At 37.4% G+C, this 27,922-nt stretch overlaps 1 protein-coding gene across 4 annotated transcripts in view; it reads right to left on the bottom strand.

Annotated features, from left to right (window-relative positions):
* Positions 1-27,501, bottom strand: part of POF1B (POF1B actin binding protein) — a 108,898-nt gene extending 81,397 nt beyond the window's left edge. For all 4 annotated transcript variants that reach the window (XM_072817950.1, XM_072817952.1, XM_072817951.1 and 1 more), the window contains exons 1-4: positions 27,430-27,501; positions 26,952-27,275; positions 12,051-12,125; positions 8,852-8,932 (exon numbers count right to left, since the gene is read on the bottom strand). In XM_072817950.1, coding sequence (XP_072674051.1) covers positions 8,852-8,932; positions 12,051-12,125; positions 26,952-27,233 — 438 coding nt within the window. In that variant the 5' untranslated portion in view covers positions 27,234-27,275; positions 27,430-27,501. The remainder of the gene's footprint in view (positions 1-8,851; positions 8,933-12,050; positions 12,126-26,951; positions 27,276-27,429) is intronic.
* Between the last annotated feature and the right edge of the window lie 421 nt (positions 27,502-27,922).

The following is a 27,922-nucleotide window of genomic DNA, read 5'->3' as shown; positions in this document are numbered from 1 at the left end:
CTTTTTCTTTCTCTTTTTCTTCTTTTTTCTTTTTTTTCTTTTTTCTTTTTCTTTTTTATTTCCTTCTTTCTCTCCTCTCTTTTGTCATTTTCCTCTCCTTTCCCCAATACAACTTGTTTTTGGCCACTCTGCACTGAGCAAAATGACTAAAAGGAAAACCTCACCTCAAAAGAAAGAACCAAGGATCCCTGGGTGGCGCAGCGGTTTGGCGCCTGCCTTTGGCCCAGGGCGCGATCCTGGAGACCCGGGATCCAATCCCATATCAGGCTCCCGGTGCATGGAGCCTGCTTCTCCCTCTGCCCGTGTCTCTGCCTCTCTCTCTCTCTGTGACTATCATAAGTAAATAAATAAAAATTAAAAAAAAAAGAAAGAATCAGAAACAATCCTCTCTCCCACAAGTTACAAAATCTGGATTACAATTCAATGTCAGAAAGCCAATTCAGAAGCACTATTATACAGCTACTGGTGGCTCTAGAAAAAAGCATAAAGGACTCAAGAGACTTCATGACTGCAGAATTTATATCCAATCAGGCAGAAATTAAAAATCAATTGAATGAGATGCAATCCAAACTATAAATCCTGACGATGAGGGATAACGAGGTAGAAGAACGAGTGAGTCACATAGAAGACAAGTTGATGGAAAAGAAGGAAACTGAGGAAAAAAGACAAACAATTAAAAGATCATGAAGATAGATTAAGGGAAATAAACGACAGCCTGAGGAAGAAAAACCTACGTTTAATTGCGGTTTCCGAGGGCACCAAAAGGGCCAGAGGGCCAGAATATGTATTTGAACAAATCATAGCTGAAAACATTCCTAATCTGGGAAGGGAAACATGCATTCAGATCCAGGAAATAGAAGATCCCCCCCTAAAATCAATAAAAACCGTTCAACACCTCGACATTTAATAGTGAAGCTTGCAAATTCCAAAGATAAAGAGAAGATCCTTAAAGCAGCAAGAGACAAGATATCCCTGACTTTTATGGGGAGGAGGTAAAAGTAGACCACTCCACAGAGACCTGGCAGGCCAGAAAGGGCTGGCAGGATATATTCAGGGTCCTAAATGAGAAAAATATAGAAACAAAAATACTTTATCCAGCAAGGCTCTCATTCAGAATGGTAGGAGAGATAAAGAGCTTCCAAGACAGGCCAGAACTGAAAGAATATGTGACCTCCAAACCAGCTCTGCAAGAAATTTTAAGGGGGACTCTTCAAATTCACCTTTAAGAAGAAATTCAGTGGAACAATCCAGAAAAACCGGGACTGAATAGATATCATGATGACACTAAACTCAAATCTTTCAATAGTAACTCTGAACGTGAACGGGCTTAATGACCCCATCAAAAGGCGCAGGGTGTCAGACTGGATAAAAAAGCAGGACCCATCTATTTGCTGTCTACAAGAGACTCATTTTAGACAGAAGGACACCTACAACCTGAAAATAAGGTTGGAGAACCTTTTGCCACTCAAATGGTCCTCAAAAGAAAGCAGAGGTAGCCATCCTTATATTTGATACACTAAAATATACCCTGAAGACTGTAGTGAGAGATGAAGAGGGACACTATATCATACTTCAAGGATCTATCCAACAAGAGGACTTAACAATCCTCAATGTATATGCCCCCAATGTGGGAGCTGCCAAATATATCAATCAATTAATAACCAAAGTGAAGACATACTTAGATAATAATACACTTATACTTGGTGACTTCATCTAGCTCTTTCGATACTCTATAGGTCTTCTAAGCACAACATCTCCAGAGGAACGAGAGCTTTAAATGATACACTGGACCAGATGGATTTCACAGATATCTACAGAACTTTACATCCAAACTCAACTGAAAACACATTCTTCTCAAGTACACATGGAAATTTCTCCAGAATAGACCACATATTGGATCACAAATCGGGTCTGAACCAATACCAAAAGATTGGGATCGTCCCCTGCATATTCACAGACCATAATGCCTTGAAATTAGAACTAAATCACAACAAGAAGTTTGGAAGGACCTCAAACCCGTGGTGGTTAAAGACCATCCTGCTAAAAGATGAAAGGGTCAACCATGAAATTAAGGAAGAATTAAAAAGATTCATGGAAACTAATGAAAATGAAGATACAACCATTCAAAATCTTTGGGATGCAGCAAAAGCAGTCCTGAGGGGGAAATACATCGCAATACAAGCATCCATCCAAAAACTGGAAAGAACTCAAATACAAAACCTAACCTTACACCTAAGGGAGCTAGAGAAAAAACAGCAAACAGATCCTACACCCAGCAGAAAAAAAGAGTTAATAATGATTCAAACAGAAATCAACGAAATCGAGACCAGAAGAACTGTGGAACAGATCAACAAAACCAGGAGTTGGTTCTTTGAAAGAATTAATAAGATAGATAAGCCATTAGCCAGCCTTATTAAAAATAATAGAGAGAAGACTCATTAATAAAATTATGAAGGAGAAAGGAGAGATCACTACCAACACCAAGAAAATACAAACGATTGAAAAAACATATTATGAACAGGTATACGCCAATAAATTAGGCACTCTAGAAGAAATGGACGCATTCTTGGAAATCCACAAACTACCGAAACTGGAACAGGAAGAAATAGAACACCTGAACAGGCCAATAACCAGGGAGGAAATTGAAGCAGTCATCAAAAACCTCCCAAGACACAAGACTACAGGGCCAGATGGCTTCCCAGGGGAATTCTATCAAACGTTAAAGAACAAACCATACCTATTGTACTAAAGCTGTTTGGAAAGATAGAAAGAGATAGAGTATTTCCAAACTCGTTCTATGGGGCCAGCATCACCTTAATTCCAAAACCAGAAAAAGACCCCACCAAAAAGGAGAATTACAGACCAATATCCCTGATGAACATGGATGCAAAAATTCTCAGCAAGATACTAGCCAATAGGATCCAACAATACATTAAGAAAATTTATTGACCATGACCAACTAGGATTTATCCCCGGAACACAAGGCTGGTTCAACACCCATAAAACAATCAATGTGATTCATCATATCAGCAAGAGAAAAACCAAGAACCATATGATCCTCTCATTAGATGCAGAGAAAGCATTTGACAAAATACAGCATCCATTTCTGATCAAAACTCTTCAGAGTGTAGGGATAGAGGGAACATTCCTCAACATCTTAAAAGCCATCTACGAAAAGCCCACAGCAAATATCATTCTCAATGGGGAAGCACTCGGAGCCTTTCCCCTAAGATCAGGAACAAGACAAGGATGTCCACTCTCACCACTGCTATTCAACATAGTACTGGATGTACCAGCCTCAGCAATCAGACAACAAAAAGACATTAAAGGCATTCAAATTGGCAAAGAAGAAGTCAAACTCTCCCTCTTCGCCGATGACATGATACTCTACATAGAAAACCCAAAAGCCTCCACCCCAAGATTGCTAGAACTCATACAGCAATTCGGTAGCGTGGCAGGACACAAAATCAATGCCCAGAAATCAGTGGCATTTTTATACACTAACAATGAGACTGAAGAAAGAGAAATTAAGGAGTCAATCCCATTTACAATTGCACCCAAAAGCATAAGATATCTAGGAATAAACCTAACCAAAGAGTAAAGGATCTATACCCTCAAAACTATAGAACGCTTCTGAAAGAACTTGAGGAAGACAAAAAGAGATGGAAAAATATTCCATGCTCATGGATTGGCAAAATTAATATTGTGAAATTGTCAATGTTACCCAGGGCAATATACACGTTTAATGCAATCCCTATCAAAATACCATGGACTTTCTTCAGAGAGTTAGAACAAATTGTTTTAAGATTTGTGTGGAATCAGAAGAGACCCCGAATAGCCAGGGGAATTTTAAAAAAGAAAACCATATCTGGGGGCATCACAACGCCAGATTTCAGGTTGTACTACAAAGCTGTGGTCATCATGACAGTGTGGTACTGGAACAAAAACAGACACATAGATCAATGGAACAGAATAGAGAACCCAGAAGTGGACCCTGAACTTTATGGCCAACTAATATTCGACAAAGGAGGAAATACTATCCATTGGAATAAAGTCTCTTCAATAAATGGTGCTGGGAAAATTGGACATCCACATTCAGAAGAATGAAACTAGACCACTCTCTTTCACCATACACAAAGATCAACTCAAAATGGATGAAAGATCTAAATGTGAGACAAGATTCCATCAAAATCCTAGAGGAGAACACAGGCAACATCCTTTTTGAACTCGGCCACAGTAACTTCTTGCAAGATACATCCACGAAGGCAAAAGAAACAAAAGTAAAAATGAACTATTGGGACTTCATTAAGATAAGAAGCTTTTGCACAGCAAAGGATACAGTCAACAAAACCCAAAGACAACCTACAGAATGGGAGCAGGTATTTGCAAATGACGTATCAGATAAAGGGCTAGTATCCAAGATCTATAAAGAACTTCTTAAACTCAACACCAAAGAAAGAAACAATCCAATCATGAAATGGGCAAAAGACATGAACAGAAATCTCTCAGAGGAAGACATAGACATGGCCAACATGCACATGAGAAAATGCTCTGCATCACTTGCCATCAGGGAAATACAAATCAAAACCACAATGAGATCCCACCTCACACCAGTGAGAATGGGGAACATTAACAAGGCAGGAAACCACAAATGTTGCAGAGGATGCGGAGAAAAGGGAACCTTCTTACACTGTTGGTGGGAGTGTGAACTGGTGCAGCCACTCTGGAAAACTGTGTGGAGGTTCCTCAAAGAGTTAAAAATAGACCTGCCCTAGGACCCAGCAATTGCACTGTTGGAGATTTACCCCAAAGATACAGATGCAATGAAACTCCGGGACACCTGCACCCTGATGTTTATAGCAGCAATGTCCACAATAGCCAAACTGTGGAAGGAGCCTAGGTGTCCATCGAAAGATGAATCGATAAAGAAGATGTGGTTTATGTTTAGAATGGAATATTACTCAGCCATTAGAAATGACAAATACCCACCATTTGCTTCAACGTGGATTGAACTGGAGGGTATTGTGCTGAGTGAAGTAAGTCAATCGGAGGACAAACATTATATGTTCTCATTCATTTGAGGAATATAAACTATAGTGAAAGGGAATATAAGGGATTGGAGAAGAAATGTGTGGGAAATATCAGAAAGGGAGACATAACATGAAAGACTCCTAACTCTGGGAAACGAACTAGGGGTGGTGGAAGGGGAGGAGTGGGGGTGAATGGGTGTCGGGTACTGAGGGGGGCACTTGATGGGATGAGCACTGGGTGTTATTCTGTATGTTGGTAAATTGAACACCAATAAAAATAAATTTATTATAAAAAAAGACTTTATCTGTAATTTTTTCCTGGAAGCTATCATACACCCCACCATATATTTTATATTGCTATTTGTGGACATACCCTATTTCCCTTGCAAGAGGAACTATAAGCTCTTTTGCTATGGCAACCATGTCTTGTTTCCTATCCTCCTATTTGAAGGCTATACAGTGCCCTCCCCATAGCAGGAGCTCTACAACTAGAAAATTAATAAAACTGATTAATATCAATTGGATCCTATCTACTGATAGAACAAAAACATTTTCTTCATTTCTAGGTCAAGTTATATACCAGAATACGTGAATGCTTTGGCTAAAATGACAATAAATGCAGAATGAAGATCATGAACAACCAAAAATAAAAAAGAAGGTTGAACAGAGGTAGAAGGAAATCATCATAAGAGAAGTAGATTGAGATCAATTTAATTACAAGGAGTAGAAGTGAAGATTAGACAAGCTGGGAGGTGAAAGAGGATAAATTTGCCATTTAGGAGGCTCAGCTTATTATAAATATTGTAATTAAGTCAGAATCTTCTCCTAGGGGGATTTAAAAGAGCAAACAAAAAGGCATATTCATAGATAAATAAAATGGGAGATATATCAAAATAAGATTTTCAAGCTGCTCTGCAAAACCAGTTAGATTATTTCTGTTTACAAAGCATAGGGGTTGAAATTTGTTTTATTTCTCAATAGAGAGTTACAAGCTTTAAAATAATCATTACCATCTTTTGGAGGTTTTCCTTGAGAAACAATTTGCTTTTTGGTAGTTGTACACAGTCAATATAATAAGCCTTTACATGGGCAGGCTCAGTGGTACAAATATGTTATGTATTTCCATACATACCTCTAATTTCTCTGCCTTGAAAGGGAAACAGGACATAAAGACTCCTAACTCTGGGAAACGAACTAGGGGTGGTGGAAGGGGAGGAGGGCATGGGGTGGGGGTGAATGGGTGACGGGCACTGAGGGGGATGCTTGGCGGGATGAGCACTGGGTGTTATTCTGTATGTTGGCAAATTGAACACCAATAAAAAATAAATTTATTATTAAAAAAATTATTTCTCTCCCTTTTATTACACTGGGATGATGGGAGGGAAGTTGGTATGTAGATGAGTATCTGGATCCTAATTCACCTACATCTTAATTTGCAAATGTATTTTTTCCAGATCATCATTATTCAATTTCTGTTCCCATTCTTGTATTTGTAACTGAATGGTTTGGGTCTAGTTAAGAGCTCAAGTTTCAAGAAGATTGGGACTTTGTTTTTGTTCGCTGCTCTATACCCAATTCTTGGAGCAATTTTTAGTACATAGCAGACAATTTATAAATATTCAATGAGTAAATAACTGAACTTCTTTGTGCTTCTTTTTCTCACCTTTTAAGGATTAAATAGGATAAAATCTGTAGATCTTCTACCACGGAGCATATGTCCAATAAACATGAATTCTTCCCTTTCTTCATTAACTTAAGAATAAGTATTTACCTAAAGTCATATAAGAAACACTGGCAAAGTAGGTTGGAATCTAAATTATTTGATATTTAAAACTTACTCTGTGAATATATCCTAGGTAAACACAGCAATTCTCACATTATGAAAAAATAGTGCTATCTAGAACTAATTTTTTGAAAGCCAAGAATATCAAGTGTAATATGCATCCAAATATATATATTCCCCAGTTTCTGTATGAAGGAAAGGAAAAGGAGAAAGAGGGAGGAAGAAGGGGAAAGTGATCATGTTCTAGAAAAATGCACATTTTCATCTGCCAAGCTTTCTTTATGTCTCCCTTCCCCAACACACTTTTCAGATCTCTTGTTTAAACATTTAATTCTGAAAGAAGGCACAAGCACCTCATTTAATATAATCACATTCTCCTTTGATACTTATAAAGATATGTGAAAACTGAAGCAAATGTTCAAAATAATCATCCCCCCACCACAAGAGCTTGCATGCTCATATGTTCACACATGCACACACTTTCACATCTGAAGTAAATAATTATTTTATTTTGTGAGTAAGGGGAGTATTCTTTCCTGCAATAGTGGAGAAATAGAGATCAAAGCAAAGAATTGCCATATTATTATCTGTGGTACAGTTTCTATCTGTGATACTTTGTCCCTATAACCCCAAAGAACCTCCTGTTGCAGCTAAAGAAGGGCTATATATGGTTTTGTGTGTGTTGAGGAAGGATTTTTACTGTGGGAAATTTTTTTCTTAATTTTCCCCTCAAAATGAAATAGAGAATAATATCCTAGTTTGTAAAATATAAACTTTATATCTTAGAAAACATCAATATAATTTTCAAAAAAGCTCATTGCTAGGCACCAAAGTTCATAGCATAGGCAAAAAAAGGCATGGAGGCAGTTTTGAACTTTTGATTTTTCATTTTTTTCTTCCTAGCCCATATCTCAATGGAAAATCTAAATAAATTAAGGATTCCAGTCCCTGATGTAACAGCTGATAGCTGCTATGTGAAGTCAGTGAAAGAACCTTGTCCTTTTTGGGATGCCTGGGAGATTCAGCAGTTGAGCGTCTGCCTTCAGCTCAGGGTGTGATCCAGGAGTCCCAGAGTCGAGTCCTACATCAGGCGCCCTGCAGGGAGCCTGCTTCTCCCTCTGCCTATGTCTCTGCCTCTCTCTATCTCTGTGTCTCTCATGAATAAATGAATAAAATCTTTTTTTAAAAAAAAGAACTTTGTCCTTTTTCCCCTTGGCTCGAAGGGTACAAAATCCTTTGTAGTACAAAGGTGGGGCTATAGATGTAGAAAGATTTTATAATTCGAGAATTTCCATGCTGCTTGGAACTGTTGCCTCACTAAATCAGAAAATATGGACACATAGTTGTCTGAAATTAAAAATGACTTTTTAAAATAGTGATTTGAAGGGGCACAAGCACTCCAAAGTTTATAGCAGCAATGTTCACAATAGCCAAACCATGGAAAGAACCCAAATGTCCATCAACAGATGAATAGATAAAGAAGATGTGGTACATATATACAATGAAATATTAGTCATCAAAAAGAATGATGTGAGTAGAGCTAGAGTGTATTATGCTAAGCAAAATAAGTCAGTCAGAGAAAGATAAATACCATATGACTTTATTCATATGTGGAATTTAAAAAAACAAAATGGATGAATATGGGGGAAGGGAAGGAAAAATAAAATAAGATTAAAACAGAGAGAGGCAAACCATAAGAGATTCTTAACTATAGGAAACAAACTGAGGATTGCTGGAGGGGAAGTGGATGGGAGGAAGGGATAATTGGATGATGGGAATTAAGGAAGGCAATTGATATAATGAGCACTGGGTGTTATATGCAACTGATGAATAAAAAAATAAAATAAAAGACTAAATCTTTAAAAAATATTTTAAAAATGACTTTTTAATACTAATGATTATAAATTAACTTTATAACTGGAGGAAACTCCCAATAGTCTGATTTTAGTGATTGGATAATTGACTCACCCTTCTCATTTAAGCTATCAACTTCTAAGGAATTATAGGTTGGGACAAGAGTTTGGGTGATATAGCTTACCTGTTCAGGATTTTGTACTATGTATCTCTTAATATTAGTCTGTGGACATGCAGTGACTTTCACTGTTGGAGAATGGAGTTCCTGTAAAGAAAGATAAAAGCTGCATATAATTATAGTTGCTTAGTGACCTTGAAGTCATTAAAAATAATAGGGAGCAATTTTCAGAGTGAAATTTTAAGTCATTTGCATAAATGATGACATGTGAATTTGTGGTTTTAGTTAATTTCAGCCTTAGAAACATATATTTATGCATGTGTTTATGTGTTTAGCACTGTTAACTATCTCTATTATACTCATTTCATGTTAATTTATTACACATTCCAAGCATTTTGATGAGAGTTTCAAAATCTTCATTACATTGTAAATGCTCCACAGTATTAGAAGAAAATATAGCTTAATATTTATTAGTTATCTCCTATTTTATTTTTTTAATTTTTTTATTTATTTATGATAGTCACACACACAGAGAGAGAGGCAGAGACATAGGCAGAGGGAGAAGCAGGCTCCATGCACCAGGAGCCCGTCGTGGGATTCGATCCGGGGTCTCCAGGATCGCGCCCTGGGCCAAAGGCAGGCGCCAAACCACTGCGCCACCCAGGGATCCCTAGTTATCTCCTATTTTAAAAAGTGGAAGGAGGGACACCTGGGTGGGTCAGCGGCTGAGTGTCCACTTTTTGGCTCAGGGAGTGATCCTGGGGTCCAAGGATCAAGTCTTGCATTTGGGTCCCAGTAGGGAGCCTGCTTCTCCCTCTGCCTATGTCTCTGCCTCTCTCTCTGTCTTTCATTAATAAATAAATAAAATCCTCAAGAAAAAAATTCTTTGGGACACCTGGGTGGCTCAGTGGTTGAGCACCTGTCTTTGGCTCAGGCATGATCCCAGGGCCCTGCAGGGAGCCCGCTTCTCCCTCTGCCTAAGTCTCTGCCTCTGTGTGTGTGTGTGTGTGTGTGTGTGTGTGTGTGTGTGTCATGAATAAATAAATACACGAAATCTTAAAAAAAAGAAATAAAAATTATTTAAACAGAAGGAGACACAAAGAGAAAAATGTGTGTTTGTATGTGTGTGTGTGTTTGTGTACTTAAACATTTAAATCTTCAGGGTGTTGGTGGGAGAAGGCCATAAATAACATTAAAAGGGAGACAAAACACTAAAACAAAGTCATTTGTAAACTTTTGATGGAAAAAGAATCAATATCATTAATATAGAGTTTTTATACCTCAATAAGAAAAAAATTCCTACTAGTAGAAAAATCAGCAAATAACATGAACATTAAAAAAAATAACATGAACATTTATAATAGAAGAAAAACAAATGGTTAATAGCAAGAAGTATTCAACCAAGCTAAGAATCAAATAAACATAACAACAGAACACTGTATTTTAATTAGAAAAAAAAATAATACCGCTGAAGGTATAGCTGGGAGAAGAACTTTCCTCTGGAGAGGGGGAAGATTAATCATCCATAGGCTGAAATAGGTAGCTATTAAAATAAGGATTTTGAGTAAATACAAATTTACATGAAAAAGCTCATAATATCATATAAGAGTAAGTGATAAATGAAGATATGAATAAGCATATATGGTATGATCTAAATTATTTAGTTGAATGAAGGAAAACAAAATGCTAATAATACTATCTGTGGGTAAGAGAAGAGATCATGCGTGATTTTTATTTCTTTTACTCTACAATTTTTTATGGTTCCAAAATTCTCTACAATAAACATATTTGCATTATCAGAAATAAAACACAGTAAACCCAATTTTAAAGCCTTCATTATGAAAAGTAGCAGCTAATGCAATTTATTGCCTGTATCTGAATACAGTGAATAGCTCTGTGATTTAAGTGGACTTACTTTTCTGAGGTAATCCTGTCTTGGTGGTCCTGTAGGGCTCTATATCTATCTCTGTTGCAGCCTTTATCCCACTGTTCTATGTTTTGTTGTATATGTGACCCATGCTAGTTTGTGAGCTTTTGAGAAGAGTAATTGGGTCTATTACATCTTTGTACAATATTTGATACATAGTGAGCACTTAACAAATGTTTGCTAAATAAATGCATGACTCTAGGGGCACCTGGGTAGCTCAGTTGCTCAAGTGACTCTCTCTTGATTTTGGCTCAGGTCATGATCTCAGGGTTCTGGGAGCCCAGCACAGGGCTCCTTGCTCAGCAAGGAGTCTGCTTCTTTATCTCTCCCTCCTCACCCTCTGCCCCCTTCTCACTCCTCCTCTCTGTCTCTCTAAAATAATAAAGAAATATTTATAAATAAATAAATAAATACATGCATGACTCTAACCAACTTAGCTCTAGGCTAGGCCAAATTGGGAAGTGGTAGACAAACTTTTGAGAATTTTATTTGTTTTGCATGAGCTCACCTTTTTCTTACTGTACTAATGTTTGGAGATCAACTTTTGTCTCTTTGTTCCCTTATTGTCCAAGCTCATACCCTGGCACCTCATCTGGGCAGGCCTGCTTTCCTAGAACACCATCTTTCTCCCTCTTAGCCCCCAAATCCCATATCCTTTATACTCCCCTCCTATGTAGTAACAAACTTATAACGTTTAATTTTAGTTTTCTTATGATTCACTTTTTAATGTATGGTGACTAGCTCATTAAACACATATTTGTCAATATGGTATTTAATTATTATTATAGGTACCTTTTGAAGATATAATGCCTAGACTCCAGGGTAATCTTAAAAATGAGATTATTAAATTGTGAAGGCTAAGGGAACTAGATCCTTGCATGTCTTTCAGATCATGTACCTTTGAGAAGGGCTAGTTCTGACCCTATAAGATGTTCTTTCTGAATGTAAACTTACAATGCTATCACAAAGTCAGGTACTTAATCATTCCAAGATCTAGGTACTTTATTTGTGCTAAAATCAAGGACTCATAAAATATATATAATTATTAGGAGATCCTTGAATCACTTAATAAATAAACTACACTCAAACTGAAACCAATCAGATTGAGTAGACAATGAAACTGAAAAATCTCAATTCACAGCATTTGTTTCAGCACTTGTTTCACATTCTTTTAATGGGCTGAGCTGATTATCATATGTGAGAATCTCCTTTCTGGTTTTGTATTCCTGACATTTTGTAAATGTCTAGAGCCTTAGGAGGACTTAAAGATTACTTAAACATATGAGCAAGGCTTACATAAAAAGAAAAGAATCTAGTCTAATCCATAACTTCTTTTACCTGTTCAGTATTTGGGGTTATATGTAGACTGCTTGGGGAACAAGTAGATATTTTCAGAGTTGGAGAATGGAGTTCCTGTTGAGAAAAAAAAGGGGGTGTCAGAAATGGTTACTAAACAGTGTCATTTGAATGGACTACATTCTTTAGGTATTATTTCCCTTAATTTAATAATAAACTACTTTTTCAGGAGTAATAACTTTAGTGTTTTATTAGATGATATCCAAAGAGCACATTACTGTATTCCTTTCTTAGCTTTGCTAGTAAAACTAATGATAAAATAATTTCTAGAATATTTTGATAACTCCATATTTATTCTTGTACTAATTGTTTATATCCTTCTTTTCTTTTGGAAATATCTGCTAATACACACTCCAATGTTAATATATGTCTGTAATTTAGCAAAATGCAAAATTTCTCAACACAAAAACATACAATGCAAAGATTTTCTAACCATCGTAGGAAACTACCTTTGAAAACTTAGTTAAGAGGGCGAGGCAAGATGGCTGAAGAGTAGGGGCCCCAAGTCACCTGTCCCCACCAAATTACCTAGATAACCTTCATATCATCCTGAAAATCCACGAATTCGGCCTGAGATTTAAAGAGAGAAGAGCTGGAATGCTACAGTGAGAAGAGTTCACGCTTCTATCAAGGTAGAAAGACGGGGAAAAAAGAAATAAAGAAACAAAAGGCATCCAAGAAGTAGGGGCCGCACGAGGAGCCGGGCTAAGGTTGGGGCGAGTGCCCCCAGGACAGGAAAGCCCCCACCTGGAGAAGCAGGATCTTCTTCAGTCTTCCCGGGCAGAAAGGCCAGCAGAGGGAGTTAGAGCAGGGCCCCAGGAGGGGCGGGGATACCCTCAGGCTCCCAGGGACACTAACAGGGACCTGCACCCTGGGGAGAGCACGCCACACCCCGCCACGGAGCTCCCTAAAGGGCTGCAGTGAGCACCCGGCTCGACCCAGGAGCAGGTCTGCAGCAGCTCCAACAGAGGCTCCACGCAGATGGGGCTGCACGGTGGGGAGCGCGAATCCAGCAGCGCAGGCCTGGGAGCACAGGGCACTGGGGACACAGCCCAGGATCCGGCCTCCCCCGGGACACGCAGAAGCCAGGAGTGCACAGGACAGCAAGGACACTCCTGCCCCAAGCTGAGCAGATCAGCGCCCCGCCCCCTTGAGCATCCAGGACCCTGCAGGCTGAGAGCTCTGTAGTTACTGCAGGAGCTGAATCCAGGGCTCCAGAGCTGGCCCCAGCCACTGTTGTTGTTCCTCCTGGGGCCTCACAGGACAAACAACCCCCACTGAGCCTCACAGTGGCCTCACCAGATAAACAGCTTAAACATCACTCACTGAGCCCTGTACCAGGCAGGGGGCTGAGCAGCTCCCCTAAGTGCTAACACCTGAGAATCCACACAACAGGCCCCTACCACAGAAGACCAGCTAGACGGACAGGGGAAAAATAAATTATTGACCAAGCAGCACCGGAAAGTTCCAGGGGAAGTCGAGGGATTTACAGTATACAGAATCAGAGGATACTCCCCCTTATTTTTTTTTTGATGTCTGTTTGCTTTGCCCCCCTTTCTTTTCTTTTCTTTTCTTCTTTTCTTCTCTCTTTTTTGCATTTTTTCTCTTTCTTTTCTTCTGTTTTTCTTTTTCTTTTCTTCTTTTTCTTTCCTTCTTTGTATTCTCTCTTTTTCCCCTCTTCCCAATACAACTTGTTTTTGGCCACTCTGCATTGAGCAAAATGACTAGAAGGAAAAGCTCACCTCAAAAGAAAGAATCAGAAACAGTCCTCTCTCCCACAGAGTTACAAAATTTGGATTACAATTCAATGTCAGAGGGCCAATTCAGAAGCACTATTATAAAGCTACTGGTGGCTCTAGAAAAAAGCATAAAGGACTCAAGAGACTTCATGACTGCAGGATTTAGATCTAATCAGGCAGAAATTAAAAATCAATTGAATGAGATGCAATCCAAACTAGAGGTCCTAACGATGAGGGTTAACGAGGTGGAAGAATGAGTGAGTGACATAGAAGACAAGTTGATGGGAAAGACGGAAACTGAGGAAAAAAGAAACAAACAATTAAAAGATCATGAGGATAGATTAAGAGTAATAAGTGACAGCCTGAGGAAGAAAAACCTACGTTTAATTGCGGTTTCCGAGGGCACCAAAAGGGCCAGAGGGCCAGAATATGTATTTGAACAAATCATAGCTGAAAACTTTCCTAATCTGGGAAGGGAAACAGGCATTCAGATCCAGGAAATAGAAGACCCCCCCCCTAAAATCAATAAAAACCATTCAACACCTCGACATTTAATAGTGAAACTTGCGAATTCCAAAGATAAAGAGAATATCCTTAAAGCAGCAAGAGACAAGAAATCCCTAAATTATGAGGAGGAATATCAGATTAACAGCAGACCTGTCCACAGAGACCTGGCAGGCTAGAAAGGGCTGGCAGGATATATTCAGAGTCCTAAATGAGAAAAACATACAGCCAAGAATACTTTATCCAGCAAGGCTCTCATTCAGAATGGAAGGAGAGATAAAGAGCTTCTAAGACAGGCAAGAACTGAAAGAATATGTGAACTCCAAACCAGCTCTGCAAGAAATTTTAAGGGGGACTCTTAAAAGTCCCTCTTAAGAAGTCCAATGGAACAATCCACAAAAACAGGGACTGGATAGGTATCATGATGACACTAAACTCATATCTTTCAATAGTAACTCTGAACGTGAATGGGCTTAATGATGCCATCTAAAGGCACTGGATTTCAGACTGGATAAAAAAGCAGGACCCATCTATTTGCTGTCTACAAGAGAATCATTTTAAACATAAGGAAACCTCCAGCCTCAAAATAAAAGGTAGAAGAACCATTTACCATTCAAATGGTCCTCAAAAGAAAGCAGGGGTAGCCATCCTTATATCAGATAAACTAAAATGTACCCTGAAGATGGCAGTGAGAGATGAAGAGGGACACTATATCATACTTAAAGGATCTGTCCAACGAGAGGGCTTAACAATCCTCAATATATATGCCCCGAATGAGGGAGCTGCCAAATATATCAATCAATTAATAACCAAAATTAAGACATACTTAGATAATAAAACACTTATACTTGGTGACTTCAATCTAGTGCTTTCTACACTTGATAGGTCTTCTAATCACAACATCTCCAAAGAAACAAGATCTTTAATTGATACACTGGACCAGATGGATTTCACAGATATTTACAGAACTTTATTTTTTTTTAAACTTCTTCTTTTTTTTTAACTTTTTTTTTTATTATTTATGATAGTCACAGAGAGAGAGAGAGAGAGAGAGAGGCAAAGACACAGGCAGAGGGAGAAGCAGGCTCCATGCACCGGAAGCTCGATGTGGGACTCGATCCCGGGTCTCCAGGATCTTGCCCTGGGCCAAAGGCAGGCGCTAAACCACTGCGCCACCCAGGGATCCCCTATTTACAGAACTTTACATCCAAATGCAACGGAATACACATTGTTCTCAAGTGCACATGGAACTTTCTCCAGAATAGACCACATACTGGGTCACAAATTGGGTCTTAACTGACACCAAAAGACTGGGATCGTCCCCTGCATATTCTCAGACCACAATGCCTTGAAGTTAGAACTAAATCACAATAAGAAGTTTGGAAGGACTTCAAACACGTGGAGGTTAAGGACCACCCTGCTAAAAGATTAAAGGGTCAACCAGGAAATTAGAGAAGAATTAAAAAAGATTCATGGAAACTAATGAGAATGAAGATACAACCAATCAAAATCTTTGGGATACAGCAAAAGCAGTCCTGAGGGGCAAACACATCACAATACAAGCATCCATCCAAAAACTGGAAAGAACTCAAATACAAAAGCTAACCTTACACCTAAGGGAGCTAGAGAAAAAACAGCAAACAGATCCTACACCCAGCAGAAAGAAAGAGTTAATAATGATTCGAGCAGAACTCAACGAAATCGAGACCAGAAGAACTGTGGAACAGATCAACAAAACCAGGAGTTGGTTCTTTGAAAGAATTAATAAGATAGATAAACCATTAGCCAGCCTTATTAAAAAGAAGAGAGAGAAGACTCAAATTAATAAAATCTGAATGAGAAAGCAGAGATCTCCACCAACACCAAGGAAATACACACGATCTTAAAGACTTATTATGAACAGGTATACGCCAATAAATTAGGCAATTGAGAAGAAATGGACGCATTTCTGGAAAACCACAAACTGCGAAAACTGGAACAGGAAGAAATAGAAAACCTGAACAGGCCAATAACCAGGGAGGAAATTGAAGCAGTCATCAAAAACCTCCCAAGACACAAAAGTCCAGGGCCAGATGGCTTCCCTGGGGAATTCTATCAAACGTTTAAAAAAGAAACCAGGGATCCCTGGGTGGCGCAGCAGTTTGGCGCCTGCCTTTGGCCCAGGGCGCGATCCTGGAGACCCGGGATCAAATCCCACGTCGGATTCCGGGTGCATGGAGCCTGCCTCTCCCTCTGCCTGTGTCTCTGCCTCTCTCTCTCTCTCTCTCTGTGTGACTATCATAAAAAAAAAAGAAACCATACCTATTCTACTAAAGCTGTTTCGAAAGACAGAAAGTGATGGAGTACTTCCAAATTCGTTCTATGAGGCCAGCATCACCTTAATTCCAAAACCAGACAAAGACCCCACCAAAAAGAAGAATTATAGACCAATATCCCTGAAGAGCATGGATGCAAAAATTCTCAACAAGATATACTAGCCAATAGGATCCACAGTACATTAAGAAGATTATTCACCATAACCTAGCAGGATTTATCCCCGGGATGCAAGGCTGATTCAACACTCATAAAAAAATCAATGTGATTCATCATATCAGCAAGAGAAAAAACAAGAACCGTGTGATCCTCTCAATAGATGCAGAGAAAGAATTTGACAAAATATAGCATCCATTCCTGGTCAAAACTCTTCAGAGTGTAGGGATACAGGGAACATTCCTCAACATCTTAAAAGCCATCTACGAAAAGCCCACAGCAAATATCATTCTCTATGGGGAAGCACTGGGAGCCGTTCCCCTAAGATCAGGAACAAGACAGGGATGTCCACTCTCACCACTGCTATTCAACATAGTACTAGAAGTCCTAGCCTCACCAATCAGACAACAAAAAGAAATAAAAGGCATTCAAATTGGCAAAGAAGTCAAACTCTCCCTCTTCGCAGATGACATGATACTCTACATAGAATACCCAAAAGACTCCACCCCAGATTGCTAGAACTCATACAGCAATTTGGCAGTGTGGCAGGATACAAAATCAATGCCCAGAAGCCCAGGCATTTCTATACACTAACAATGAGACTTAAGAAAGAGAAATTAAGGAGTCAATCCCATTGACAGTTGCACCCAAAAGCATAAGATACCTAGGAATAAACCCAACCAAAGAGGTAAAGGATCTATACTCTAAAAACTACAGAACACTTCTGAAAGAACTTGAGGAAGACACAAAGAATTGGAAAAATATTCCATGCTCGTGGATTGGAAGAATTAATATTGTGAAAATGTCAATGTTACCCAGGGTAATTTACATGTTTAATGCAATCCCTATCAAAATATCATGGACTTTCTTCAGAGAGTAGGAAGAAATTATTTCAATTATTTCAAGATTTGTGTGGAAGCAGAAAAGACCCCAAATACCGAGGGGAATATTAAAAAAGAAAACCATAGCTGGGGGCATCACAATGCCAGATTTCAAGTTTTACTACAAAGCTGTGGTCATCAAGACAGTGTGGTACTGGTACAAAAACAGGCACATAGATCAATGGAACAGAATAGAGAATCTAGAGGTGGACCCTCAACTCTATGGCCAACTAATATTCGACAAAGGAGAAAAGACTATCCACTATAAGAAAGACAGTCTCTTCAATAAATGGTGCTGGGAAATTTGGCAATCCACATGCAGAAGAATGAAACTAGACCAGTCTCTTGCATCATACACAAAGATAAACTCAAAATGAATGAAAGATCTAACTGTGAGACAAGATTCCATCAAAATCCTAGAGGAGAACACAGGCAACACCCTTTTTGAACTTGGCCACAGTAACTTGCAAGATACAACCACGAAGTCAAAAGAAACAAAAGCAAAAATGAACTCTTGGGACTTCATCAAGATAAGAAGCTTTTGCACAGCAAAGGATACAGTCAACAAAACTAAAAGACAACCTACAGAATGGGAGAAGATATTTGCAAATGACGTATCAGATAAAGGGCTAGTATCCAAGATCTATAAAGAACTTCTTAAACTCAACACCAAAGAAACAAACAATCCAATCATGAAATGGGCAAAAGACATGAACAGAAATCTCACAGAGGAAGACATAGACATGGCCAACACGCACATGAGAAATGCTCTGCATCACTTGCCATCAGGGAAATACAAATCAAAACCACAATGAGATACCACCTCACACCAGTGAGAATGGGGAAAATTAACAAACCAGGAAACCACAAATGTTGGAGAGGATGCGGAGAAAAGGGAACCCTCTTACACTGTTGGCGGGAATGTGAACTGGTGCAGCCACTCTGGAAAACTGTGTGGAGGTTCCTCAAAGAGTTAAAAATAGATCTGCCCTACGACCCAGCAATTGCACTGATGGGGATTTACCCCAAAGATACAGATGCAGTGAAACGCCGGGACACCTGCACCCCGATGTTTATAGCAGCAATGGCCACGATAGCCAAACTGTGGAAGGAGCCTCGGTGTCCAATGAAAGATGAGTGGATAAAGAAGATGTGGTTTATGTATACAATGGAATATTACTCAGCCATTAGAAACGACAAATACCCACCATTTGCTTCAACGTGGATGGAACTGGAGGGTATTATGCTGAGTGACATAAGTCAATCAGAGAAGGACAAACATTATATGGTCTCATTCACTTGGGGAATATAAAAAGTAGTGAAAGGGAATAAAAGGGAAAGTAGAAAAATTAAGTGGGAAATATCAGAAAGGGAGACAGAACCTGAATGACTCCTAACTCTGGGAAAAGAAGCAAGGGTGGTGTAAGGGGAGGTGGGGGGGTGGCTGGGTGGCGGGCAATGAGTTGGGCACTTGACGGGATGAGCACTGGGTGTTATTCCTCATGTTGACAAATTTAACACCAATAAAAAATAAATTTATTAAAGAAATAAAACTTATTTAAGTCTACTGTCCTGAAAATGCAAATCAAAACTACAATGAAATATTTCCTCACACCTGTCAGAATGGCTAAAAAAACCACACACACCCACAAAAACGACGTTTTGGCAACAATATGGAGAAAGAGAAACCCTCTTGCGCTTATTGGTGGTAATGTAAACTGGTACTCCTTTACTACTCTGGAAAACAGTATGGAGCTTCCTCAAATAGTTAAAAATAGAAACTGCCCAATAATTCAACAATCAATTGCACTATTGAATATTTATCCAAAGAATACAAAAATATAATGCTAAGTGAAATAAGTCAGAGAAAGGCAAATACCATGTGATTTCACTCATATGTGGATTTTAAGAAACAAAACAAATGAGCGAAGAGGAATAAAGAGAGAAAGAGAGGCAAACCAAGAAACAGGCTCTTAACTATAGAGAACAAACTGTTGGTTACCAGAGGGGATGGGTTAAATAGGTGATGGGGAATAAGGCGGGTAATTGTGATGAGTACTGGGTGATGTATGGAATTGTTGAATCGCTAAATTGTGCACCTGAAACTAATATTACACTGCATATTAACTAACCGGAATTAAAGTTTTTTAAGTTTATTCATGAGAGACACACAGAGAGAGGCAGAGACATAGGTAGAGGGAGAAGCAGGCTCCCTGCCAGGAGCTTGATGTGGAACTTCATCCCAGGACCCCAGGATCATGACCTGAGCCAAATGCAGACACTCAACCATTGAGCCATCCAAGTGCCCACACCAGAATTATAATAAAAACTTAAAAAAAGAGACTACTGCCTTGATATTCCTTCTGACTTTTAATTATGGTTTGTCTGATCTGCTTCTAGTTAAATTCCAGAATAGGCTCTCATTTTAAAAGAAAATGGTCTATAAAAGTAAGAGTATGATTTTTAATAATTATTAGATAAGTCACTTTCCTGATTATGCTGACCTTCTTTTCATTTTTTCCCAAATCAGAAAATTGTGTAGTTTTATTAGTGTGCAAAGAGTTGATAGTGTTACTCAATCTCTTCATATATTACAATAATTTACAACCAATTGACAGAACTCCAGGATATATTCCCACGACAATAAAAATATTTCTTTTTTTTGGAACAAGGCTATTGAAAATCAGAATCACAGACTTACAAGGGAAACACTGGCAAATACATATGGAAGTATATCTATACTGTAGGTGTAATGTGTTGTTCTTAAAACAAATTGCCAAATATTTTGCATGCTGTGGTTTTTCTTTTGTTTTTCTTTTGGTTCAGCTTGTAACATTTTCATCCTCCCTTTCAGTAGTACGTTAGGACTACCACTGCAAGCCTAATATATTAAGGCAGCATATGAGTATGTTCTGCCCGTTTATTATTTATAGCCCTCTATGAGTCATTCCACATAGATTCATTTGTATGGGCGTTTTCTCCACACAATGTTTCCTGCAACTCATCTTTATACTCTGAAAAATATGAACCTCTTTAGCCAACACCTACTAGCTATCATTTCTTATTGATAACTCTTATCAAAGAGTTCAAGACTTTGGTGCAATAAATACAGGAGAGATGGCAAGATTGCTGGGAATAAGAATAGAGATTACACACACAGTATAAGCCTTTGTTCTTTAAATATTTGGAAGCTTGTTGAAATGAACATGGAATGCTCATACTGTGTAATTTGAACTTTAAAACTTTGAAAAACTAATAAATTATACAATGTTCCAAGAAGGGGTCTTAAAATGACATTTATGCTGAATGAAATAAGTCAATCAAAGAAGGACAAACATTATATGGTCTCATTCATTTGGGGAATATAAAAAATAGTGAAAGGGAATAAAGGGGAAAGGAGAAAAAATGAGTGGGAACTATCAGAAAGGGAGACAGAACATGAAAGACTTCTAACTCTGGGAAATGAACTAGGGGTGGTGGAAGGGGAGGGGAAGGGGAGATGGGCGGGGGATGGGGGTGACTGGGTGACGGGCACTGAGGTGGACACTTGATGGGATGAGCACTGGGTGCTATTCTATATGTTGGCAAATTGAACACCAATAAAAAATAAATTTAAATAAAAAAATGACTATGAGAATCACTGAAAGTAATAGTAGTGACTTATGAACAGTTCAGGACCACAGTTTCAAAAGAGGCAATATCTTTAAATACGATCTGATATTTATGCTGACAGAATTTGGCAAGGCAAACTGCCATTTGAATACATTCCCTGAATAGTTTAAAAGATGCTTCTGTGAAAACCTTTCAAAGCCAATAACATGGTTAAACACCTGCCTCAGGTTATTGTTCAATGTTGTTCTGAACTTTGTACAGGAAGAAACATATAAATTACAATATTTTTTTAGATCAAACAAACACTTCCTTGATTTAGGATAAAACCTGTAATTCTGTTCTCATGTTAAGAAAGCAATAGACTGTGCTAGAAATAAAACTTCTTCCCCTCATCCTTTTCCTCCAAAGGAAATCCCTCATTTAAGAGACTCATTTTTTCTCTCCTTTTCCTGAAGGAAATTAGGAGAAAAAATAAAGTATACAGTCTCTTTGAAGTACATGCTTTTTGTCTTTAAAAACTAGACATATATATGCTCCATTAGAAATCAAAAAAAGGATGCTAACACCATAGCTGCTGATGTAAAAAAAAAAAAGTAAGCTCAAATATACTTGTTTATAAAGGTTTTCACTTTTAAATGGGGTTTAATAAACAAAAAGCAGAATCAGACTATAAATACAAAGAACAAACTGATGATTGCCAGAAGGAAGGGGTGTGAGGGTATGGAGAAAATGGGTGAAGGAGAGTGGGAAATATAGGCTTCCAGTTATGGAATGAATACATCACTGGAATAAAAAGCATAGGTCAGAGCTACAGTTATATTAATGTTGAATGGGGGCAGATTGTAGCTACACTTGTGGTGAGCATAGCATAATATATACAGAAGTTGAATTACTATGTAGTACACCTGAAACTATGTAACATTGTTTTTCAGCTACAGTCAAATAAAAAAATTTAAATAAAAATAAATGGTATTTAAGAGCATGGCAAATATCCCAGTTGTTTTACCATGAATTGCCATTGCCGCGAAAAGAAATTTGGATCACAGCAGTTTGAGGACCAGTTCACCTTTCCCCTTGCCTTGCCTCGCTTCCCTTCCCCACCTTGCCACAAACACACACAAGGACAGCTTGTGGTTTCATGGCCGGAAAACAGGCCCAGCAATTTATCAAATCTCCCTTAAACAAGAAACAATTGGCATGGGCATTTTTACCCAGCAATTAGTTGGACTTACAATTTCTACATCTTTATGTAACTGCAAGTATAAAAGGGCTGATCAAAGCTGAAAACATGGGCCTCTTTATCTTATGACCTCATTCCTTTCTCTACAACCTACTTCCCTGAACAATCATTCACTTTAGTGAACACACCCTTGAACAACAATTTATCAAAGCAACACACCCCTCCCCACAGAACAGGAAATTTTTCTGATACTGTATAGAAATCCTGGCACAGCAAGGGACCTACCCACAATTTTCATCACCAAAGAAAAGGGGGAAAAATCATGTGAACAAAGATAAACCCAAACTGAGTAATTATTGATAGCAGAGGCTATCAATAACACACATAAAAACACATTTTCCCTGACCAATTTCTAGAGTTAAATTTGGTTGCAAGTTTTAGCTTGAAAATAATGGTAACCCATATTAAGAGGACACACATTAAGAGGTCCTTTCTTTGACTAAAACTTGTTTTATTCAATAAAATATTGATGGCCAAAGCACAAAATAATATTTAAAAATGAAATAGAGATATATGGAACACTTACAGACCAAATCCTGTATATCTATCTTCAAGGTGGACTCTCCCTGAGATAAGCAAACAGTAGTCATCCAAATAATCACAGTGATTCCCCCATAATAGGCAATTAATAAATATTCAATTCAATGAATCACTGTTATTAAAAATATTTTATTTTAATTCAATTCTCTCTCACACAACAGATTTCCTTTTGCATACATGGAAAATATCTTGAACATGAAAAGCTAGATTAGTGGATGGGAAATATATATGTTGAGTAATTTTGCATCAATGGCATTCATTAAGGCAGTATTTCATTTTGAGTTAATGATGGTAAGTTAATACTTAAGCTTTTTAAAAGATTGAGCTGTAAGTTGTTTTATTTTGTTTTGTGTAGTTTCTAGAACTTCATGTATTCACAAGACTGCATTCAGTTTTAAATGCATCTGTGCCCTTGATTACCCCGTGTTTGATTTTACCTGTCCATATGGATCAACCTGGTAATTTTAATTCTAGAATGAATTTAGACAATTTCTACATTGTCTGTTTTCTGCATTCAATTTTCACTGCTCTATCAACCAGATAAAAAATAACTGAGAGAATAATAAAATATATTAATAATTATAGACAGGAAACAAAGCAACAGTATATCTAGAGAAATTTAAAATATGTTTATACTTATAAACACCATTTTATTGCACCAGAAGGTGATAGAGGAAAAACACGTACTAAAAAGCCAAATAGAAAATACTAAAGTGTCGTAAAGAGCATTAGTTAAATCTAAAATATCTACTACATAAGCTAAAATTAAGATCTGGAGGGAAACAAAGAAGAGTGACATCAATTTCAGTTTTTCAGTGGGAACATATTTTATTATATAAATATAATTATTGTATATAATTATATATAATTATTTTATATATAATTATTTTATTTTATTTTATTTTATTTTATTTTATTTTATTTATTTTAATGTAGGCTCCACATCTATCATGGGGCTTGAACTAACAATCTTGAGAAGCAGAGTCACATGCTTTACTGAGTGACCCAGCTCGGCACACCAATTATATATATTTTTTAAATCTTATAAATTATCTTAATTATCTAAAAACACCAAAATGCTAAAAGATAAAGTAAAAATTTAACTGAATTTGTGATGACCAGCAGTTGATTATAATACACATTCTCCTACCTGCCAGAATCACAAACTCTAGCATCAGAATAGTTGCTACATACCAACTCAAAATGTCTCTAAAACATGACATATTAAATAAAATAAAATAAAATATGACATATTAAAGAGAGACTTTATTAAAACAGGAAACAAACAAAAAAGGATTTTGAGTAATATGTATTGTTTGCTTTTGTTTGGCATTGTATGTTATAAAGCTGCTGCCACGTCTTACCCATTACATTAGTATTAATTAATTTCAGATTAATTTCAAAATCTAGGTTCTACTTTACACAATGTCATCCTGCCAAAAAACAGGGAGAAAGAAAAATAAAATAGAGTTTCTTCATCACATTATTTGTGACAGCTATCAAAAAGCTTTCTTGCCAAATTATCTTTTAGTAGACTCGTAAATACCCTTTGATATCTAACTCAGTTTGAAATTTTATAGTCAAATTTTCTTCTTATTTCACTAAGGGAATGTCCTTAAACATTTAAAAACATTAATCTCTTTTGTCAATTTGCTATTAAAGAGAAATAAAAATTTAACAGCAGGAATTTAACAAATTATAAATATTTACTATAGAACAAGTTTTAGGATTACTTTATTGTATACTCCTTAATTCAACTTTCCTTTTTAATAAATTAAATTTGTATAAATTTTTAATAAATTAAATTAAAATTTTATTTTATTTTGTAAAGATCTTATTTATTTATTCATGAGAGACAGAGAGAGAGAGAGAGAGAGAGAGAGAGAGGCAGTGACATAGGCAAAGGGAGAAGCAGGCTCCTTGCAGGAAGTCTGATGAAGGACCCAATTCTGGGACTCTGGGATCACAACCTTAGCCAAAGGCAGACGCTCAACCACTGAGCCACCCAGCGTCCCTAAATTAAAATTGTAAATTAAATGCTTTAAATTGTCCTTTACTACATATCCAGAATTTCAACTACCTCATCCTCACACACCCCTTAGTTTTCTTTCGTTTCAATTATAAATAACTTCAGACTTCAGAACACCCCATTCCAATCTCTTATCCCAGTTTTTGCGGCAATATTTTGTGTCCCTAGGTTTCTTTATAAACTCCTCTACAGGGAAATATGTTTCAGGAAGGAGATAGTCTTATAAGAATCTCTTTAGTAATTATCAGGTAAAGAGACGATAAGTCCTATAAAAAAGCTCAAACAGCTTGGTCCTGAGATTATTAAAAATGAAAGTTGAACTAAGGAATATACAATAAAGTGATCCTAAAAGTTAATATGTAGTCAGTATTTATAATTTGCTAAATTTTTGCTGTTAAGTTTTTATCTATCTTTACTAGTAAGTTGACAAGAAAAGAAATTATTGTTTTTAAATAACTATGCCAGATAGGGTGATTTTAGCATTTCTATAATAAATGGTAACTTGTTTTTGCATTGTTTAGGGGCTAACAAGGAACATAGATGACACCTACTTTGTTGTTCATTAACATCCTAATGCTAAATATTGGCATGTTCATTCACATTATTATCAGTTATACAAAGTAGTATTTTTTACCTTCATATTTTTTCTTCCTTTTGACTTCAAATCAGGTGGAGTTTTTTTCAACTAGGAAACTACTGACAGTAAATCCTAGATTTTTTTCTTCATATTTTTCCCTCAAATTAAGCTAAGCATTAAATACCAGTAAAATTGTGGCCTTTGTAGTTGTTGTGTTATCTATATCTTTAAAAAATATTTTAAAGAGTTTTAACATATACTTTAGAAATATTGCTTCATATCCTACCATAAATTGTGGCTTTGGGGAAAATAACTTGTATTATTCTAGATCAGTAAAATAATATAACATCAGATATTATTCCAATGATTGCTTTTTGAATTTTTACAGTATAAATTTTTATCTTGAAAACATAATTTTAGTTTGGACAGATGTTTCCAGAAAGCTTAAAGTCATGCAAATTTAGTGTGAGGGTATTCAAAGAATGAAAACACAACAGAGCTTTTAATTTTATATAGCCTTGCAATGTTCCTTTACATTCATTGGCAAGATTATTAGCACATATACTGATGCTAAAATAACCCCTTTAAAGGCAAATTTATTTTATTAAAAAATTATTTTATTTTAAAAGGTGTCTTAGAGTTCTGCTTTTTAAAGTTTTTGTATAACAATTACTTATATCTGCCCTTCCTGAATCCTATATCCACTTTTTCAATCCTCTTACCAATATTTCATATATTATTCACTTTGGCTGACACCAGTGTGTCATTTTCAGAAGATGAAACACATATGACAATCTGTACAGATATTTGTTCATGTCACTTATCCAGGAGCAGCATACTATTTGCTGAACACAAATAACTGCTTTTCACTCCATATAAGCCATTGTCTCTGAACTGCCATATTTAATATAAAAAATCTGTTTACTTCTGAAATAAAGTGAATCAATGTGAACTTATTCTACAAAAAATATTGTATTTAAGTTGAGGATTGCTTTACAGTAGGGGCAAAAGAATACCCCGGTTCTGAAACTTCAATCAAATCCAACAAAAAAATGAGTCATCCTATGCTCTAGTTAGATTATGAAACTCATTGGAGCTGTTAAACAACCACAGGCACTAGTAAATGAAAAAAAAAAACAACAAGAGAAGGAATTTGGATGACCGTATATTGCTTATATAGCTGCAGTCCACCAAAAGATAACATCCTATAGAATAGGCAGAGAAGTAGAAAAAGCAGAAAGAAAGGAAATGAGGTTCTCTCTACAAATCTGGCATAGTTATCTTTATGGTACCTGAGAATGGTTGCTCCAAACCAAATTTTGGTGGGAAGAGACAGTTTTAATAGGAGAGAGCACTTCCTGTGAGGTGATGGGGTTCAAGGCCTGAACCACCTTGTTCATTGGCCCACTGTAGGTCCTCACTCTCTCATACACTACATTTTTTTCTGGAGGGTTCTGGGTTTGGCTTGACTGATGGTAGCAGTGGTAATGCTGAGGCTGGCACTGCAGCACCTCTGGGGGCTGTGGAGTCCCACAGCTGCTGCTGCTCATCTCACTCCAATAGCTTGAGCTCATGATGTTCTTAATGGTCAGCAAGGTACTTCCCAGACGCTCTCCCTATGGAACAAATAGAGAGAGAGAGAGAGAGAGAGAGAGAGAGAGAGAGAGCATGCTCGTGAATAAGGGTAAGAAGGAAGGCAAGCAGGCACACGTAGAAGTCATTTATCAACCCCCTCTGCCTATAGTGGTGCCCAGGAGAGGTTAGAGTTACCTGAGCAGCAGCAGGAACTGGTCTGGCAGCTGCAGAGGAGGGAGCAAAGTTATTTGAGCATTTGAGCGCAAATAAAAAGCAGAACCACCCTGTAAGATTGCTCCAGGAAATGGTACTGACACGCCCCTCAGGATTACCTGCCAGGAGAGGCCCTGCTTTGCCACAAAGATACAAGGCTGCATTCAAGTAGATAAGAGAGTCTGGAAAGAACAGAAATGAAGAATTTTAGGGATGAAACCAGATCTTCCGAGTCCACAGGCTTGGAAATTCATTTAACTGTAAATAGGCAGACAAAGACAGGCTCATGCCTAAACTTCCTAGAGAAAAAAAGTCGCAAACATCACATGAAAGTGACCTTCCCATGGTTCTTAAACTTAGCAAAGAGAATTATAGGCATGGGTATTATCATTCCAGAGTCCCAGAACAAAAGACAAGGTATTAGCCTAGGGAAACACTAATTTTCAAAGATAAATTTGCATTCTTTGCACAACCC

Source organism: Canis lupus, chromosome X, assembly GCF_048164855.1.
Source record: "Canis lupus baileyi chromosome X, mCanLup2.hap1, whole genome shotgun sequence".
Lineage (NCBI taxonomy): Eukaryota > Metazoa > Chordata > Mammalia > Carnivora > Canidae > Canis > Canis lupus.
The sequence above is the reverse complement of the archived record's forward strand: the minus strand, read 5'-3'. Positions and strand labels throughout refer to the sequence as shown.